The sequence below is a fragment of the Hemicordylus capensis genome, chromosome 4, assembly GCF_027244095.1.
Source record: "Hemicordylus capensis ecotype Gifberg chromosome 4, rHemCap1.1.pri, whole genome shotgun sequence".
NCBI classification, from domain to species: domain Eukaryota; kingdom Metazoa; phylum Chordata; class Lepidosauria; order Squamata; family Cordylidae; genus Hemicordylus; species Hemicordylus capensis.
In genome coordinates this window covers 204,305,536-204,320,077 of record NC_069660.1, presented here as the reverse complement: position 1 = coordinate 204,320,077, position 14,542 = coordinate 204,305,536, and the positions used below count along the sequence as shown (strand labels likewise).

At 46.9% G+C, this 14,542-nt stretch overlaps 1 protein-coding gene across 1 annotated transcript; it reads left to right on the top strand.

The window, feature by feature from the left end:
* The first annotated feature begins 1,568 nt into the window (after window positions 1-1,568).
* Window positions 1,569-7,049, top strand: LOC128323202 (leukocyte elastase inhibitor-like). Its single transcript, XM_053245924.1, has 6 exons — window positions 1,569-2,156; window positions 3,144-3,290; window positions 3,976-4,093; window positions 4,654-4,805; window positions 5,602-5,769; window positions 5,964-7,049. The coding sequence occupies exons 1-6, from the start codon at window positions 1,569-1,571 to the stop codon at window positions 6,351-6,353; spliced, it is 1,563 nt and encodes a 520-aa protein (XP_053101899.1). The 3' UTR covers window positions 6,354-7,049.
* Window positions 7,050-14,542: the final 7,493 nt, after the last annotated feature.

Sequence of the window (14,542 nt, the reverse complement as noted above, 5' to 3'; positions counted from 1 at the left end):
ACCAAGACACCGTCCTGAACCAGTAAGCGATCCTGAACCTGAACCCCATGATGAGCCCCGTACTGGAGCTAGACGCCATCCTGAAACAGAAAGGCCCAGATCAAGGCGCAGTCCTGAACCAGGACATGATCCTGATGCAACACCCCATGATGAGCGCCATCCCGAACCAAGACGCCGTCCTGAACCAGAAAGGCCCAGACCAAGACCCCGTCCTGAACCAGCACACGATCCTGAACCAGCAACCCATGATGAGCCCCTGACCAGACCAAGAAGCCGTCCTGAACCAGAAAGCCCAAGATCAAGACGCCATCCTGAACCAGCACATGATCCTGATGCAACACCCCATGATGAGCACCATCGCGAACCAAGACGACGTCCCGAACCAGAAAGACCCAGACCAAGACTGCGTCCTGAACCAGCATGCAGTCCTGAAACAGCAACCCATGATGAGCGCCATCCCGAAACAAGACGCCGTCCTCAACCAGAAAGCCCCAGATCAAGACGCAATCCTGAACCAGGAAGTGATCCTGAACCTGAACCCCATGATGAGACCAATCCTACACCAAGACGCCATTCTGAAAGAGAAAGCCCCAGACCAAGACGCCATCCTGAACCAGCATGCGATCCTGAAACCGAACCCCATGATGAGCCTCATCCCAAATCAAGACGCCGTCCAGAACCAGCACACGATCCTGAAACAGCAACCCATGATGAGCGCCATCCCGAACCAAGACGCCGTCCTCAACCAGAGAGCCCCAGATCAAGATGCAATCCTGAACCAGGAAGCGATCCTGAACCTGGACCCCATGATGAGACCAATCCTGGACCAAGACGCCATTCTGAAAGAGAAAGCCCCAGACCAAGATGCCATCCTGAACCAGCACGTGATCCTGAAACTGAACCCCATGATGAGCCTCATCCCAGATCAAGAGGCCGTCCAGAACCAGCACACGATCCTGAAACAGCAACCCATGATGAGCGCCATCCCGAACCAAGACGCCGTCCTCAACCAGAGAGCCCCAGATCAAGACGCAATCCTGAACCAGGAAGCCATCCTGAACCTGGACCCCATGATGAGACCAATCCTGGACCAACACGCCATTCTGAAAGAGAAAGCACCAGACCAAGACGCCATCCTGAACCAGCACATGATCCTGAAGCAGCACCCCATGATGAGTGCCATCCCGAACCAAGACGCCGTCCTGAATCAGAAAGCACCAGACCAAGACACCGTCCTGAACCAGTAAGCGATCCTGAACCTGAACCCCATGATGAGCCCCGTACTGGAGCAAGACGCCATCCTGAAACAGAAAAGCCCAGATCAAGGCGCAGTACTGAACCAGCACATGATCCTGAAGCAACACCCCATGATGAGCGCCATCCCGAACCAAGACGCCGTCCTGAACCAGAAAGGCCCAGACCAAGACCCCGTCCTGAACCAGCACACGATCCTGAACCAGCAACCCATGATGAGCCCCTGACCAGACCAAGAAGCCGTCCTGAACCAGAAAGCCCAAGATCAAGACGCCATCCTGAACCAGCAGATGATCCTGAAGCAACACCCCATGATGAGCGCCATCCCGAACCAAGACGTCGTCCCGAACCAGAAAGCCCCAGACCAAGACACCATCCTGAACCATCACACGATCCTGAACCTGAACCCCATGATGAGACTCATCCCGGACCAAGATGCTATCCTGAACCAGAAAGCCCCAGATCAAAACACCGTCCTGAACCAGCACATGATCCAGAATCTTCACCCCATGATGATCCTCATCACAGACCAAGACGCCATCCTGAACCAGCACATGATCCTGAAGCAGCATCCCTTGATGAGCGCCATCCCGAACGAAGACGCCGTCCTGATTCAGAAAGTACCAGACCAAGACACCGTCCTGAGCCAGCAAGCGATCCTGAACCGGAACCCCATGATGAGCCCCATCCCGGACCAAGATGCCATCCTGAACCAGAAAGCCCCAGACCACGACAACATCCGGAAACTGTACCCCGTGATGAGGCCCATCCCTTACCCAGATGGTATCCTGAACCAGCAGCCTATCCTCAACAAAAATTTCCTCCGCCTTGTGATAGCAAACAAGCTCCTCGACGTCCTTGCCCAGAGCCTGAGGAACCTCCTCGTCCTGAAAGAGTACGTTGTTTGATGTAGTTTGATTAGCGTTGATGTTTAGGAGCTATTGCTAAATGTGCTTAACAGAACTATCCTTAATATCCAATGAGAAGCAGGAGAGGAAAATTGAAATCCATAGTTTCTCTCAAAATCTTTATTCAAGCATGGTTCTACCATGGTCAGAGAAGCATCACAGAGCTGGTATAGCAAAGTATCTGCCCCCAATAACTAGGTTTAAACCATTTTTGCATCTGACATGCCAAATGTTGACTGTACATTCTACCAGAGCTTAAACAAGATCCGTGTTTTTGCAAATGCAAGGCTATTTGTCTATTAAATTTAACATAAAGTAGCTTCTTAATGCTCCTGTTTGAGACTACCAGTATATTTCTGTGCATCTTATACAATTCCCAAATATGTTTCTATGAGCTCCTTTATTAATGAATCATTAAGGTTGCTTTCACAAAACCCTTAAAACCATTAAGTTGGGTTCAATGGGATTCTTATTTATATGTGTTTTGTATTAATCTATGGGCTTTATTTCTTGTGAGAACTTTTGTTAGCCATCCCATTATATCAATAAATGCATTTCTATTGGTTAAAATAAATACAATAACAAGCATAAATTAAGCGTAGCTGTAGCTTATTACAAAAGAACAGTTTGACCCACAAGGTCAATTCCATTTTCCTAGACTATGACATAATTAAGGGATTGCTGTCTGTGTGATGATGGGTGGTACTAGTAAGGCTGGTTTAGCAGGTCCAGGAAAAGCATTAGTACTGGGAAATGACAATCAAAGGTGGAACAAACAGGGTGGTGATACAAGAGCTGGTCTGTAACAGAAGAAGGAGGAGGAGGCTTCCTTTTGTTTTCCTGTGCAACTGCTCATTTCTAGGCCAATGGATTTATCTCTGTCGCCTATGAAGCTCAGTTAGGTGTCCTTGGATCATCAATTTATCTTTTAGATATTCTTGGCCAAGTGCCCTTAGAATTAACTTGCCTTTTCATTATCAGAATGTTCCCTGCTATGAGTGTGAGAAGCCAGAAGGGGTCCATACCGCCTTCAGCAAAATCCTCGAGGCTCTTAACAAACCCAGAACCAACTATGTGCTGAGCTTTGCCAACAAGCTCTATGGAGACTATGACGTTGCCTTCATCCAGGTATGACCCACTCATTGTGTGAACTGAAAGCATCGACAGCTCAATTGCAGTATAAGCGGCTTAATCTTCTACTGCCATCATACAAGCTGTATCTCATTTCCAGTTCACTAAAAGGAAGAGGGAGGGATATTTATTAGAGTTTAGTTTGCAGTCCATAGTGCTTGTTTTACAGAGCAACTCACAGGAAAAATCTTGAATTCAAAGAGGTAAACGAAAAATGTGCTGTCAAGTCGGTGTCGACTCCTGGAGACCAAAGAGCACTGTGGTTGTCTTTGGTAGAATGCAGGAGGGGTTTACCATTGCATCTGCCTGTGCGGAAGGAGATGATGCCTTTCAGCATCTTCCTACATCGCTGCTGCCCGATATGGGTGTTTTCCATAGACTGGGAAACATACCAGTGGGGATTCGAACCGGCAACCTCTGGCTTGGTAGTCAAACCACTCTCCCACTGCGCCATTAGATGGCTCTTGAATCCATAGACAGGGCTATAACTGAAATGCCTTTTCAGTGGTTCCTCCTTTATGCTAGGGAAGTCCATCAAATTGCATTTCTCTTCACTTTTAGAAGGCTGACAGAAACAGTTTGGAAAAGACTTTTTGGTGTCCTTATAATCTAGCATTGCATCTATGTATCATTATTGTTATATCTCTGGTTACATGGATACATTTATTCTCCCACTGCCCAGAAATTCCTTGACTCTGCTCGGAAACTGTACTTGACAGCAGTGGATGGAGCTGATTTTCATAATGCCCCAGAAGAAGTGAGAAGATCGATCAACTTGTGGGTTGAATGCCAGACACAAGGTAGGAGCAGGCCATCAACTGACTGCTTCTTTCTGAGCTTTAGTTAAACCTTTATTAATTAATTAATTAATTAATATATTTATTAAATTTATATCCTACCCAAACATATGTCTCTGGTCGGCTAACTATTAAAACAATTAACACTGTCAATTATGACAGTGAGATATCGAATCATTGCTCCATGAATACTTGTTCTAAAAAGCAACACCCAACGCAGTTTTGCTGGAGCAACCATTGTGCTGTGATCAGCCCAGAGAACCAATTGTTATGGGGGTGATCACTTATCAATGAAGTCATTTCTGCTACAAATATATTTTTATAAGATCCCAAGAATCTATTGTTTCCTGCCTATAATTTCCTTATGCTCTGGGAAAGGAATGCCAAATTGATATAAAGTATGAGGGAGTACTTAATCTACCCAAGCTGCTCAGTTTTCTCTCCAGACATACTGTTGTAAGAGGCGTATGTTCACTTTTCCTTTGGAAGAATACAGTGAAATACAACTGAGTTCAAAATCTCATGAAGCAAAATGAATTGTGTCCCTTTCCTTTCTTTGTAAGGTAAAATCAAGGAGCTCCTCATCAAGGACAGCTTTGATTGTCTCACTCAACTGCTGCTGGTGAATGCCCTCTATTTCAAAGGAGAATGGGATGTGAAATTTGACAAAGCACTCACGGAAGAAGCCCCATTTTATACTCATGACTCAGATGAGGTGTGTTATATGTAGACATTGTTTCCAGTTGGTCTAGGAATTTGGCAAAGCCAAGGAGAGGAATTGGATCAAAAGCTCCACTGTGACGTTCGGGCATGTTTTGGAAAAGTGAGGGAAGGTGTTGTCCCAGTGGCATCTTCATGAAGTCAGCTGATATAGCTAGATGCAAAGAAGGCTATGATTCTAATCTACCTTTCTGATTGAAGACAATGGCCTTCATACAGCTAAAGCCGCATTCAGATCCATTAGCCACAACTGACTATTCCCATTTGTTTCCATGAGAACTAAGCATGGCTAACTTAAGTTGGTTCACTGCTAACCAGGTTAGGAGAAATCTGGGTGGGGTTTTTGCTTTCCGCTCTTTCACTTGGAGTTTCTAGGAATGCTGAATGATTAAGTCAAGTGGAGTGCAATAAGGAGAACCTATCCCTGTATGGGAATTTTCGGGGGGAGATCTTCACCATCATATTGCTTCCAAATCTCCTAATCCAGAATAAATACCAGATCTCCGATCTTTCCTCACGTTCTGCACATCCTATTCCTTTCAATTGGGCTTCTGCAAAAGACATGCCTGATAGATTGTGCTGCCTTTCGTACAGCAATGGTAACTTGGTTCTGAATGTCACCATTGTGGCATGAAGTCAAGTTGGCAGTGACCAAATAGCAAACTGCTTCCAATGGAAGCAGGACTGGAACTAGACCAAGAACTCCCTTATGACTTTCAGGCATGATTTCAAAAGGTGGGAGAATGGATTCTCACTTTTACATCTTTGCATCCCCCCCATCCCCCCCTTAGGATGATATCTTCACAGTGCAGCTGATGCACAGGAAGGGGGTTTACAACTTTGGAACCATTGAGTTCGGCAACGTGCAGGTACAGGTGCTTGAGATTCCCTACAGAGACAATGAACTGAGCTTCTTCATACTGCTACCAACAGACTGCAGTCGTGAATCTCTTCAACAGGTAAATATATAAAATAGATATGTACTTGTATTTTTATGCTATATAAAAATATATACAGAATAAATATAATATACATGATGCCTGTCTTTGCCAACTTTGCATGAGTTTATCCACATTTGCTCTGTGATGATGTCTGAGTTTTGAGTCTTCTTGGGTTGAAATTGGATCACTGCACGTTTGGTTTGTCCCTCTAGCTGGAAGATGGCCTTTCCCACGAGAAACTGCTTGACTGGTCCTATGATCTGAAGCCCGAAGAGGTGGAGGTGGCCATTCCCAAATTCAGCTCAGAGAAGATCTTCGATGCCAACAAATACTTAGATCTGCCAGGTCTGTCTGACCCTGAATATGCTGATTTCTCTGGAGCAACAACAACAGAATATGTGGCTCTGACTCACCTCATCCACGATACTTTCATTGAGATCAATGAGGAGGGTGGTGAGGAACCAGAGGCACCACACGGCCCTAGGGACAGGTGTCATCGGCAACCTGTGCACGTTGTGGCTGACCATCCTTTCCTCTACTATGTTCTGCACAATTGTACCCAAAGCATTGTTGCCTTTGGTAGATACTCTAAGCCAGAATAAGGGGGGGGGGTGGATTTGTGCAATGAAATCAATGGAAAATGAATATGGAAAATGCTTTTTAAAAACATCTTTTTCATTCCTCCTGCTCTTTGATTCCTGCTCTGAAATGCTAATTATTACATAGATTTGGTCAAAGAAACCTAATATTCGGTGGTGGGTCGACTATGCAATACGACTATGATGTTTGAAAGGATTTTGGCCTTACTTGTCTGCAGTTTCCTTCTCCTGCCATTTTATGTCAGGTCACCTTGTCTAAAGAGCAGCCTTCTGCTTTAGTTCTGGACATTGTCCCAGCTCTTGAAGAAGAATCCAGGTCTTCACATTGCAGCCAAGTAAATACTGAGAGAGCCTCTGTCCCTTTCAGATCTACAAAAAGAGGGCAACGTCCAGGAGGTGCCGCCTTGCGCATCCCTGCAGTACAGTGATGGGGAAAGCTACACTTCTTCCTTCTGTGGGTTTCTTAAAGGGGCTGGTGCCCAGTTCCTTTGGGGATATGGCCACCCTCAATCAATTGCAATGAAATATGAAATGTTGTAAAATCAGTTTTGATGCGTGAATATTTACATTATTATTGGGGATACTCTCAAAACGTGACTTTCTTCTCTAGTGAAAAAAGCATGCCTTCCTTTCAGATCAGAGGTAACAAACACAGTGCTAGATCTGGACAGGATAACATCTGAAGTGAAAAGTCTAAAACTTCCCCTGTTCTCTGAAAATCTTTTTTTTAAATGGCACCTAGAGATGGAGCCTGGAGGCAGGAAAATGTCATCTCCTCTAGAATTTCCTGCCTGTCACATATCCTCATGTTGTTTCATGATACAGCCTACCTGAATAAATTAAAATTCATTTCTATAGATTCTACTGCATTTCATTGCCTAAAATTGTCATATAGCTGAAAAATACATATAGTCGTCGTATAGTTTGGCTGTTCCTTTTTAAAGAGCAAAACGTGGACAGTGAACATCTTTCTATGTAGCCTGTGAGACTCTAGATTTTCCTTGAATTACGTGAAACTCTTTGTTGTTTCTTTTTCCTGACTTGAACTGTAGCTGCACAATATCTTAATAAACAAAGCATTTAATAAAACCTGTGACTCCGTAGTTTTCACTAACACAGGATACATTGTAGTATATGAGTTCTCAAAAGGGTACCAGCAAGCCAGCCAATGTAGTCACAGCTGACTTCAAAAGAGAGGAAAGAACTCCCCAAAAATGAGAGGACTAGTAGAACCAAAGCAGTTTCATGTTCAACAACATCAGAGACAATACAGAGCCCTGAGGGACACCATACAAAAGTTCAGATTTTGTAGAACAACAGTCTCCAAGGAACACCATCTGGAACATACCCGAGAGGTAGGAGCGGAACCACTGCAAAGCAGCACCTCCCACTCCCAACCCCCTCAGATGCTCCAGAAGGATCCTATGGTCGATAGTATAGAAAACCTCCAAGAGGTCCAAAAGGACCAATAGAGTCACACTTCCTCTGTCAATTCCCAATTGGAGATCATCCATCAGGCCAACCAAGGCAGTCTCCACCCCATAGCCCGCCCAAAAACCAGTCTGAAATGGGTCGAGATAATCAGTTTCTTCCAAGAATGTCTGGAGCTGGGAGGCCACCACCCTCTCAATTACCTTGCCCAGCCACGTTGAAGACAGTTTGAAGACAGGCCTGTAGTTGCTCAACTCTGAGGGATCCAAGGCAGGCTTCTTCAGAAGTGGTCCAATAATTGCCTCCCTTAGACAAGTGTGGTGGGCACCCTGGGATTGGGACCACCAGCAGCTCTGCAGGCCCAAAAAGCCTAACTCAGGCCTGTGTCTAAAATTGCTGGTTTTCAGGAAACTAGGATGTAAGCTTTTGATTTTACTGAACTATAGTACCCAAATGGAATTCTGTAGTCAAGGCCTGAGGAGAAGGGACATTTACCCCATCCTGCCTTGGAGTTGTTTTTGCATTGTGCTATACTAATGTCAATCATGAGGAACTGCTTGAAACTTGCTATGGTAATCATATTCAGAAAGTCTTAGAAAACCACATTTTAGATATCAGAGCAGATTCATCGCCTGAGGGGAATCTCTTCCGTGCTCACAGATCAAGTGTCCCATTCATATGCAACCAGGGTGGAGCCTACTTAGCTAAGGGGACAAGTCATGCTTGTCAGCACAAGACCAGCTCTCCTCCTATTGTATCAGTTTGAATCTGTAACTGACATTTCCAGCAGTTCCCCCTAATTGTCCTTTCAAGTGGCAATGACAAAAGCTGATGACAAAGGTGTGCTATCCCTTTAAATGCCACAGGCCTTGGACGGTTCTAAGCCAGGCCTGCCTTCTGACAGCTGGGATGGATTCTTCAGCTTTGAATTTTTCAAACAGGCTTGGCTGCTGTTCCCTGATGGTTTGCTTGAATTCTTGCAGTCCTCTTTAGTACTGGGTAGCCATTCCCCAGGTCATCAGTATCTAGCCAGCAATGACTCTCTTCCCTGGTAAACTGCCTTCCTGAAAGGGAACAGGCACCTTAGCTCTTTGCCTGCCCTTCCTCCTACAGCTCTGACTCCATCTTCAGCCTTCTTCCTAAGACTTCCGTCCCATGCAGTATCTTCCACCCAATCTGCCTGAAACCCCCATCACAGGCCCTTAAATGTGTGTGTGTGAGAGAAAGAGAGTGATGTGCACACACTGCTTTGATAGTGCTGCCCAGAACAAAACTCTTTCTGCTCACTGATGGTACAAATTAGAGGGAACACTGGTGGGAGGGCAGGCATCTCATAGAAACTGGTGGGGAGAGAGAACTTACAACAGTGCTATTGTAGGACTGAAGGGAAGATTATCAAGTGACTTATAGAGTGAATTAAGATGCCATCCACTTCAGTTTCTAACTATCCTGCAGGAACTGAGCTACATAGGAACACATATATCCAAACTATTTTATTAGCATAGAATTGTGCTTTCTTAATAGTTACAAGTGATACTTCATTTGAAGTATTTATAGTCACCTATAAGTAACAGAGCCAGCGTGGTGTAGTGGTTAGAGTGCTGGACTAGGACCAGGGAGATCCAAGTTCAAATCCCCATTCAGCCATGATACTAGCTGGGTGACTCTGGGCCAGTCACTTCTCTCTCAGTTTTAACAACAAAAACAGAAAACAGAGTTTAGATATCAACAGTTAACAGAAAAAAAAAATATTAAATGAAAGAAAAAAAGTTCTGTGAAACCCACCCATTCTGCTGAAAACCTGGTGCCCTCCCCACATACATTCCCCCACCCTCTCAGTGCCCCTAGTCCAGCCCTGGTCCCTCCGCTCCAACCCAATTGCGTGCTGCTGCTGCTGCTGCTGCTGCTGCTGCTGCTGCTGCTGCTGTTACTGTGCATCACGTGGACCTGCCTGGCACCTGCGTGCAGCATCCCAACCATCTCCCGCTGGCGCCTCCTTCGTCCTCCTGCGCTCCAGACACTGGGCTTGCTCTGATTGCCCTCTGAGCTTGTTGCGGGCATTTGGAGGGAAAGGTTTAAACAACAAGCAGCAGCAACCAGCCAAACCAATTCTCTAGCCTGTGTTGTTTTCCTGCGTGCTCGTCCGACCGTTCCCCTTTCCCTGCTCTTGAGGGAGGACGGAGCTGCCTGAGCACATCATATCAGACAGGGTGAAAAGCTGTGGAGGAGCTGCGCCCTGAAAGGAGTGGAAAACAGGTTCCCCTTTCCCTGCCACAGGATGTCCCGAAATGTTCTTGAAGAAGACTTTTGAGCATTTTAAACTTGGAAACAGTTTGAAAAGATATCATATGTCTTCCAAGGAGGGAAGGGAGAGAACTCTAGACATCATCCCGTGATCTCCTGAGAGGAAGGCTGGGATAAAAGGCTGGAGGTACAAGAATCTCCCCACAACCCCCGGAATGTGTGTGCTTGTGTTTGCATGGTACGATGGTTCTTTGAAATAGGACAGGAATAAAGAACTTCTCAACATCTGCTGAGGGGACGCCTGAATGGCAATTCTGTGTCCCAAATGGCCCCTGTGCTGTGTCTAAGGACTAGGATTCAGGTGGTATACGAGTCTAGTGGCTGGCGATCAAATCAGTTGGCTTGGAAATTTGGGAAAGAAAGGATTATATTCTCTCCTCTTTTTTTCTCTCTTCAGTCCATTCAAAGAGCCTTGCCTGCCTCCATTCTCAGGGCTCTGCATTTCGGCTGATGCAGCAGGCTGGTGGTTGTTTGGTCAGTGCTCAGTCTGTTTCTTTAGCTTGAGAATGATTTTGAGACTTGCAGGTAAAGCAGCTTCAAAAGCGCGGGTGGTGGGAAATAATATATGCTTTGCTTAAATCAATGAGACTTACTTCTGAACGAAAGTGCCTAGAATTAGCTGCACACAATTCATTTCACTCAACTATATTTCAATAGGTGTCAGATGGAGGTGGGGGGGAGCCTGCGATCCTTAAACCACTTTTCTCAAAACCGTGTGCCCCAAGGAAACAACTTAGCAATGTTGACCAGGAGGAAGACTCCACTGATCTCAGAGGTCTTACAGGCTTGATAGTGGGGGATGAGATGGGAAGAAGGAGGCGGTGATGGGCGTTAGGCTGACCAAGGCAGAAGGAGGTGGGCGGCGGGGGTGGGGGGTGGGAGAAAGCAAAGGAGAATGGGCAAAAGGACGGAGAATGAACTGGGGCTGTTGTGATAGGCATGGGGGCTGGGAGGGGGTAGAGTAGAGCAACGGAGAAAGGATGGGAAGAACAAGGCAGCGATGGGCAATGGAGGCGGCAACGGGCATCACACTGACCAAGGCAGAAGGAGGTCATTACGGGCTTGAGAGTGGGGGATGAGAAAGAGATAATAGCAACTTAGCAAGCTGATCAGCCCCAGAAGATTCTCGGACTAAAAAGGGACAACCTTCCTGTGCAATCTAAAAAGGAGAATTCGTTGGTTTGCAAAATCTGCGGGAAATGGGGGAGGGAATGGTCTGGGGATCCCCTCTCTGCCGTTTGACATCTTGCTTGCCCAACCGGATGCAGAGTAATCGGACCTGTCACTTTCATTCAAGTCAAGTAGTGCTCCTTCTCCCCCACCCCCACCTCAAGGCTGCAAGCTCCTACCGGGACAAGCCCCAGTGAGGAGCGAGTTTACTACTAAGGACTGGTTCTCCAGCAGCGCCGCTATTTGGATAAGTACTGTAGTACTACTGTGTGTGTTTCATGCCATGCCTCTCATACTAGAGTCAGAGAAGCGAATTGCGCAGGCGCAGCAGCGCCCAAAATGGCCGCTGCGCCAAAGTTTGAAAGCCCGCACGGGCCACTGGCACTGGCAATGAAGGCCGGCGGGGGGAGGGGGAACCTCCACACACACCCCGCCACCCCAAGGAACACCCCCCGTAGGGGAGAAGGTAAAAAAATGTTTTTAATTTTTTAAAAAAAGATAAATAAATTCGCAAACCACCCGAACTGTGGGGGGTTGTTTGGTCCGGGGCCGGTTCGGGGTCGGACCGAACAGGGGGTGGTTTGGTTCGACCCCGACCGGTCGAACCAGTTTGCACATCCCTACTTCTCACACTGGGGGCTGTCTGGGACTATGTTGCACCTAGTGGTAATACTGCTGCTGGTGGTAATACTGCTGCTGTACTGTAGTAGTGGTAATACTACTGGTAATGGGACTTCTCTTTTTATTTGGAGGGATGTGGTGTTTTTGGTCAACCCATTCATTGATCTAGGCCAGCTTTTGAATGATGCTTTAGTTACTTGTATTCTAGTCATGGAGTAGTAGTGAGGCTAACAAACAGCCAGTAGCAAGACCAGTGAAGGCAGATCTTGAAGACCTGTGGGATTGTGGCCTCTAGCTGTGACTGCTCTGCAGAGGGGATTTGTGCAGGATCAGGGCCAGGAGTGACTCAGCAGTCCCTGCCTTAAGATCTGACCAGAGTGGCTATCTCTGGCCCTATAAGGGGACGTTGCTTCTGGCCTCAGTCTACCAGAAGCCCTGCAGCAGAAGGAGAGACCACCTGCTTCCCAGACAGCCCTCAGTGTCAGAGGCTGATGTTGGCTCTCTGTAGCTGCTGCTGTTTGTGTGCCTGTCTGCAGGAGAGGGTGAGACCATCTGCCAGCCCCTTGTTTGACCTGTGGGATTGTAGCCTCTGGCTGTGGCTGCTCTGCAGGGGACACGCCACCTGGTGGGGTCATCACCAAAAGGGCGACACCAAAGGAGGTTGCCCCTTTTGGGGAGCCACTTCAGGGCGAAGGCCAAGAAATGATGACCCAAGAAATCACATGTGGGTGGGTATTTAATAGTGCAACATCTGTTTTAATTACCTGTAGTCCTGGGTGGATTGTTTTAATTAGACCAGTTTATAATGTGGCTAGGCTAGGCATCTGGAGATGGAGAGACAGGGCGTGTACCCACTGATTGTGTGGTGGCAATTCTGGTGGTGGCGGGGAACAGATGAAGAAGATTTGGCAGGTCAGCGGGTCATTACAGGGGAAGGGGAATTGGAAATCAAATAGCTGTTTCTCTTTCCAGCTGTCTTGCCAGCTCTTCGACCTTGGGGAGCAGTGCCAACTACCCTTGGAACCTCACCTTGCTCCTTTGTAATGCCAGGTCGTACCAGAACAAATCAGAAACCATCCACAATTTGCTTTTGGATGAAGGCACCGACCTGGTATGAATTATGGAGACCTGTTTGGGGGAGGCTGGTGGTCCGGTCTGGTCCCAGCTTCTCCCTCCAGGGTACTCTGTTGAGGAGAGGGTGAGGACCATGGGCGGTGAGGTGGAGTGGCTGTGGTCTAATAATATATCTCTTACCAGCATTCCTGTGGAAGTTGTGAGAGGGCTAGTATGTGCACCTTCTCCCTTGAATCAGAATCTGTAACCATCGATTACCCACTGTGTTGCGTTTAATGAGTTCTTTGTAGGGGAAATCTCTTGTATTCAGGCTGACTTAGACTCCACAATTACTTCAGTGACTGATGTGGAGGTGTCCAGTGACTCCTCTTGTGTGGTTTGGTTGGATCGGTTCCAGTTTGTGAGTCCTGAGGTTGCGGACAAGCTGCTTGGAACGGTGCGGCCTACCACCTGTTCTCTTGACCCTTGCCCAACATGGCTTATACTATCTGGCAGAGGGGTTGTTGATGAAAGCCTGGTAGAGATCATAAATGTTTCTCTGAGGGAAGGCAGGATGCCTCCTCTATTTTATCAGCACCCCTTTGCTCCAAGCAACAACTTTTACAGCTTCTGCTCAAATCTGCTTCTGCTTTTGCTGCAAAAGTTTTGAATGACTGCCGGTGTTTATAAAACTAAACTGATTGAGCCTGCCTTCCCTGCTTTTCCTTCCAGTCTCCATCACAGTCTGGCTGTTCCAAAAAGTTCAGTTCTACAGCTCTTCCAAGCCCTCAGCTTGTACTTACTGCAAAAAAAAAATTTTTTTGAACTACAGGTTGGTAAGCCTCAGTAATTCCACTGGGTGTCTACTGGTTTGGGTCTGCTAAGAAGGTCACAACAGAAGATGGGCTGTGTTCATCTGTAACAAATGTCCAGACAGTCAAAGATAAATGAAACTCTCCCGTCTAAGCCCTCCTGGATCAAAAGGTCTCTTCTGCTTCCCACTACAGTCATTTCCTTCACAATTCTCTCTTTCTGATTTGCTTCCTTGCTCTGCTAATTCAGTGACTTCATTTCTCTGGCATAGCTCTCTTGGGCTAAGCATATTCTGACTGTTTCTAAGGGGTTCTATCTGCACCTTTGTGTTTCTCAAATGGCTGCTTTCTACAGGGGTATTCAATTGAACCAATTCCAATCTATCCAGTACAGGCAGATACTCTGTCCTGCACAGCTTCAATTGCTCAATGGCAGGGTCTACCTCTGCCTGTCTCAGTGACAAGGGCTGTTCCTACCCCTGCCTGTACCAAAACTGGGTACTGCTCCTCTACTTCTACCTGTACTGAAACAGGGTGCTACTTAGACGCTTGCCCCATTCCTGCCACTTGAGCCTCCCGAAAGATTTCTTCGGCAGCTGTCAGTTCTGAGATCCCACGGACTCCCCCGCGATTCTCAGGCTGATCCATTTTCTGCTCCAAGCCCTCACTAAATGGAATGCTTCTTTTTCTGCTTTCCTGGCCAGGGCCTGCATGCCTGCGTCAGGACTCCCAAGGAAATCTGCCTCTGTGCTCCAGTGAGCCAGAGAGGTAGGTACCTTCCCAACAGCATACAGGTGCTCC